This window comes from Salmo salar, chromosome 10 (assembly GCF_965601325.2).
Source record: "Salmo salar chromosome 10, fSalSal1, whole genome shotgun sequence".
Lineage (NCBI taxonomy): Eukaryota > Metazoa > Chordata > Actinopteri > Salmoniformes > Salmonidae > Salmo > Salmo salar.
The window spans coordinates 88374936-88380935 of NC_138300.1; the positions used below are offsets into that span (position 1 = coordinate 88374936).

The 6000-nt window shown below is 43.0% G+C and overlaps 1 protein-coding gene across 3 annotated transcripts in view; it reads left to right on the plus strand.

Annotated features, from left to right (window-relative positions):
- LOC106560867 (zinc finger protein 423) overlaps positions 1 to 4923 on the plus strand; it is a 138853-nt gene extending 133930 nt beyond the window's left edge. For all 3 annotated transcript variants that reach the window (XM_014124251.3, XM_014124252.3, XM_014124254.3), the window contains one exon: positions 4136 to 4923. In XM_014124251.3, the coding sequence (XP_013979726.1) occupies positions 4136 to 4165 (30 nt within the window). In that variant the 3' untranslated portion in view covers positions 4166 to 4923. The remainder of the gene's footprint in view (positions 1 to 4135) is intronic.
- Positions 4924 to 6000: the final 1077 nt, after the last annotated feature.

The window sequence follows — 6000 nt, forward strand, 5'->3', positions numbered from 1 at the left end:
ACCACTTAAATGCATCAAAGATGCAGTCGTCATTCTGAACTGCAGGAAGGAAACTGCTTAGGGAAATCACCATGAGGCCATTGGTGATTTTAAAACAACTATGGCTGTGATTGGAAGAAAACAAATTAGGATGGATCAACAACATTGTAGTGATTCAATAATGACCTAAATGACAGAGTCAAAAGAAGAATAAAAGTATTCCAAAACATGCATATAGGCACTAAAGTAATACTGCAAGAAAACACGGCAAAGGAATACATACTTTTTGGCCTAAATGCAAAGCCTTTTATTTGAGGAAACTCCAACACATCACTGAGTAACTGACTCCTTATTTTCAAGCAGCGTCTATGGAGGAACTTTGAATGTTTTTGAACTTCTGAGAGTAAAGTTGGACCAGAGCTAGCTTGCTAACAAGCGTGTGTGTGCAGAGCGGCACCTGAATTAAAAACACCTCTTACCTTTTAGTAGTTAATAAATCCAATGTGAAACGTGATAAATATAGTGTCCGCAATTAGCATTGAAAAAAATGTATCCATTTTTCTCTAATGAAACATTTCTCCCTAATTTCTGAATCACACTTGAAACGTCAGTAGGCTACAGTAGCTTTATGTAACGTCAGCAGGCTACAGTAGCTTTATGTAACGTCAGTAGGCTACAGTAGCTTTATGTAACGTCAGCCGGCTACAGTTGCTTTATGTAACGTCAGCCGGCTACAGTTGCTTTATGTAACGTCAGTAGGCTACAGTAGCTTTATGTAACGTCAGTAGGCTACAGTAGCTTTATGTAACGTCAGCCGGCTACAGTTGCTTTATGTAACGTCAGTAAGCTACAGTAGCTTTATGTAACGTCAGTAGGCTACAGTAGCTTTATGTAACGTCAGCCGGCTACAGTTGCTTTATGTAACGTCAGCAGGCTACAGTAGCTTATGTAACGTCAGCAGGCTACAGTAGCTTTATGTAACATCAGCAGGCTACAGTAGCTTTATGTAACGTCAGCAGGCTACAGTAGCTTTATGTAACGTCAGCAGGCTACAGTAGCTTTATGTAATGTCAGCAGGCTGCAGTAGCTTTATGTAATGTCAGTAGGCTACAGTAGCTTATGCTTTGGAGGGGAAAGGGCAGGCAGGCACACACCAAAGATTTTCAGCTGGCAGGCAGACACTGGAACAAGTTTCTGAGTGACGGAGTGAGGGCTTTGCATAGGCACCTTGTTGCGTTTTTTTGTGAGACTGAAAAAAAGACTTTACTTTCGTTCCCAGTTCTGATTCTGTTCCTTGAAAAATGTTGTTATTTTCCAGTTTTCGGTTCCAACCCCTAGTGTACAGAACAGTCGACTCCTGTGTTTGCTAAAGGACGCCTAGTGAACTGACATGTTTGAGTCTCCCCACTCCTCCCTGCTCCCCAGAGGGCGCCACAAAACCAGGAGCCGGGAGGGGCCAGGGGGCCCTGCGGCGGCGCCTCAGACGCCTTATTGAAAGTGACATGATGGCAGCCCTGTCCAGGTTCTCACGCATTGTTAACATGGTTAGAAAAAGCACCGTGTTGGAAACATAGATTTGATTTTCCTTTATCTTTATCTCCTGCCTCCCCTCCTTTCCCGTGTGTGTGCAGCAGTCTCGCAGTCTCTGCATTAGTAATGCGACTGGGCCATATTTCCCATGAGCCCACAGCTCGGCAGGATTTAGCCTCTCTTTTATAACCAGTTTAGGAAAACAATGACAGCGTAGATATTGACTGAGCAGTGAGGGGCTGTTCTGCCCACTGCATAGCCTCCCCCTGCAGAGGGGCGCTGTTCCATCCATCACACAGTGTCCCCCTGCTACACAGTGACATGAGAGCAGGCTCTCTCCATTTAGTTTGATGGTACAATACAAAGGGATAACACTGTCAGTGATGTCTTGCCTTTGTTAGTACAGTGGCTCGGTTATCTTGTACACTAGATGTCTTTGTCTTGGCTGTGGTTAGATGTTTGTAATGTGGAGTTGGCCAGAGATATGATGCAGTCCAAGACAGGGAGGAGGAGGTTGTTTCAGGATCAATTACTGTCTTTATTGGTTCTTAAGGTTGTAGGGGTTTAAGTGATAGATTGTCAGGTACTGTATTGGGGTGATCCTCTGTGAGATCAGGGGTGTAGTTTTGGTCTCCGTCTCCACTTGTTTAAAGAGCAGAGCCCTTGATCTCCTTATCCTGGAGAATATATCAATTACAGCTGCAAAGGACTGATGTCACACTGAGAGTCATTATCAGATTCAGAGACGCACGCCATTCGCCCCATCGATCGCCTGCGGCGTGATCAATACTCCTGCCCCTGACGCCGCTTTCAAATGAAGAGCGCTAACTAAGACCCGCATCACAGTGTGTGTGTGTGTGTGTGTGTGTTAACACTGATTAACAAATTAAACAAGTGCTACTTGTTGTGTGTGTCTCTGAAACGGTGTGTCCGTGAAACGGTGTGTCCATCCTGTGGAATGTGCGGCAGTGTAGGTGAGGGTGTTTGTGTGGCTCCTCTGCTCTCCCTAGCTGTGCTGTTTCCATCAGGCCACTGCAGTGCTTGTGTAACCCGGGACCCAAGGGAGTAGCCGCTGCCTCTCAATCCCATCCTTCTGCAAATCAATACATGCCAGCAAAACCCTGGAAACCTTGGGGGAAACATGCACTCACACTCACTCAGTCCCGTTCTCTCTCTCTTTCCCTCCCTCGCTCTCACACACACACATAAACACATTCCCTTACTAAGATAAGACAAGGCCGCATCCAAAAAATGCATGCCATTTGCAGTCACAGAAGGACAAAGTACACAAAAAGCAAGCACAGATACAACTGACATGTGCATTTACATGATGATGATGAAATCCAGATCTAGTATTCTGTTTCGTCTAAAATGTTCCTCCACTCTGGCTGGAGCTCTCCAGTCTGTTGTGGTCTGACTAACAGGAGAAGCAGGCAGAGGGAGAGCCAATCCTGACCTCTGCTGGAGGGGGGCAGAACTGCAGGCAGTGTGGCTCAGAGAGAGAAGTGGTTTGCTCTCATAATGGGGTCAGTGGCTCCCAGTGAGATACGGCTCCTCACTGGAGAGCCTCCCTTGTGCGTGTTCTTGCTCACATACGTGGGGGAGGGGCACAGGAAAAGAGGGAGGGATAGAGCTAGAGAGTCTAAAAGAGGGAAAGAAAGACTGGCTCTGAACGGCTGCAATCAGACAGTTGAAGGCTTTAAGACCTGGACTGGGCGCTTGGCCTCCTCTGCTGAACTAGTGCAGCCTGGCTCTGCCAACAGTCGTGTGAAAAATATGCGCACCAAGATAAGGCCCAAAGAATAAGAATAAGTATTTATCAACGGAAAACCATGTTTAATCCTACAGATTTCCCCCCCTTTTCTTTTTTCATAGTGGTGCACAAAAACATGGGCCTATCTTTCTGTGAGAGATTAATCTTGGAAAGCAGCTTTTAGCGAGAAGAGGGGGATGATTGCTGAGCTTTCTCTGGGAATTGGGTTTATGGTCCAGGGGAGAGCGCAGAGGAACCAGCCAGCCTACCAGAAATCTCCCTAACACACAAGCCTCTGGGAGCCCCATATCTGCTGTGATTGAAAATTTAACTCTTCACATCATATCTGGTTTGGTTTGTGAAGTTATACCCTCTGGTTGAGGTGTGCATAGAATCTAAGCTCCTGCAGTTGTTTCTGGGGGTGTTGTGAATTTAGTTTTGATAAAGGTGTTTTGTGCGTTTTTATTATGAATTTATGTGTTGCGCTCGAGAGCCGTTGGAATGTGGGCCTCATAAGGTATTGAGATGGTGTTTTCAAGTATTTATAAGAATATCAGAAGGGATGCATGCCTCATAAATCTGAATAAACAAATCATTGTTTCATGTTGCCATGGATTAATATAATATGACTGTTGTGTTTATCTGCAGCTCTATGTAAGATGAATAGAAATGGTGTGTGTGTGTGTGTGGAGAGCAGGTAGTTCATGTTACAGGAGGCTGGGGCCATCCGATGGACGGACAGACAGACATGACGGTTGTGTATAAAGATGGTGATAGCGTGAGGGGGTAGGTGGCTGTGGGGGCTCGGAGGTGTGGGCACGTAGCTTATTATTTCTCTCCTCATGTGTTCTCCTCTCCTCTCTTCCCTTCCAGAACCACACACTGAGCCAGCACGCGCAGTGAGACTGGGCCCGGCAGGACTCCCGGCTCAGCCCAGAACCCCGACCCAGGCCCGGTGGGGGAGGACCATTTCAACATCACAGCCAATCAAAGTGTCATTTGCTACTCACATGTAAAACTCTAAGGATTCCGCCACCAGGCGCAGCTATTACGAGCAGTGGGGAATGAATATTAATGGGATATGCTATTAAAAAAGAAAAGGAGAGAAAAAGGATATGAAGGAGAGAAAAGGTATTGTACGTGCAGTATTTTTTATCGTCCCTGCTTCCCGGTTGTAAGGTTTTTTTAACAAAAGAAAAAACGGGAGAGAAAAATAAACGCCTCTGTCTGATTTTAGTCTCTAGAAATGCTTCCCTTGGCCTCTGTTGCTTCTTGTATCAAACTTCAGAGGTGCCAAATCTTTTCTCCTTCTTTTTTTTGCATATGTTTTTTTCTCTTTCATTTTTGTACCTTGCAGTAACTAGGTACTTGTGCTGTGTTGTGATTGTTTGCCAGTCGTAATATTTCTGCGTTTTCCTCCTTTTTATTATTATTGTTACATATTTTCTTTTTTGTAATTACAAAATAAAAAGACAAACAAAATAAAGTTGAGAAAAACATAATGGTTTGATTGGATTTTCCATCTATGGACCTAAAGGTTATTGTAAAAATGATCAATTTCAGTGAAACTGGATGATGTCTGCTTTTTAAATGTGAATTAACCAGAATGCAACTAGTACAGTCAAAACAATTACAAATAAATCAATCACAAATAAAGGGAATGTGTGTGTATGTGTGTCTTGTTTTTCTAATGAAAGTCAGCGAGGTACCCTGGAGAGAACAACATACCTTCACTACAGCATGCTCTCACTGTAAACTAATGATTTCATCTTTTACACTCCATCCACAAACGCAACCATTCCAGCTACCTAGCACTCATCATTATCAGTGACTCATTAGGGGTAGACCTGTTTCTATCTGAAAACTGATCATAACACATGTATGAATTGTAATATGCGGAGCTATGTCTTCTGTTTTCTCAGAACATGGGGTCTTCACATTCAGGGAAAGGATCTGTTGGGGGACAATATCATTAACTAATTGTGGATCATGATTGATTTTTCCCCCCCATTGCTTTTACACAATTATGTAGGGCCTAATAAAACGTATATAACAGCAATGATCGCTATACTGCTTAAAAAAACATGTACAATCAATGTGGAAACACAATGCCTAGTATAGCAGGATAAAAAAAGCTTACTCCACAAATCATTCACTGATGATTGAATGAACTTGTTTATAATACATTTAATATAATATTTCCCTAAATCCTATAACATTTGATGATCATATCAGGAAGAATTTATTTTCAAAGTATGACATTGAAATCTGGATTATAAAAAATATAACAGAGAAATAAACTTATGTCATCTAAAGCCAGCCATATAAAACCTCTTTCCACCTTCCTTTAAACTAACAATAATAGACTGTTGGTTTGGTTTGACGACCATACGGCTCTGCTTTAATTGCATCCATGTGTTTAAGCAGCTGGTTCAGCCGTTGAGTCTCATGGCTTCTGCTGGACAGAAGGTCGGTACCGTTCCCAGAAATCAGTCATCGGAACACATTGATATACCACAGTGCCCTGGGAGCAGTTGAACTTGAGTCAACTTGCCATATAAGTTATTTGAACTACAACTGGCAAATGCACGTGTACTGTATCTTTAAATAAATTGGCCAGCTTTCCTTGAAAAATTAAGGGACATGTTTTAATCATTTACAATTTAAATGTTACATTTCAGTATATTTTGAGGCCAACATTTATAATCAACATGGAATTGATATTTCCTAGATGTTAG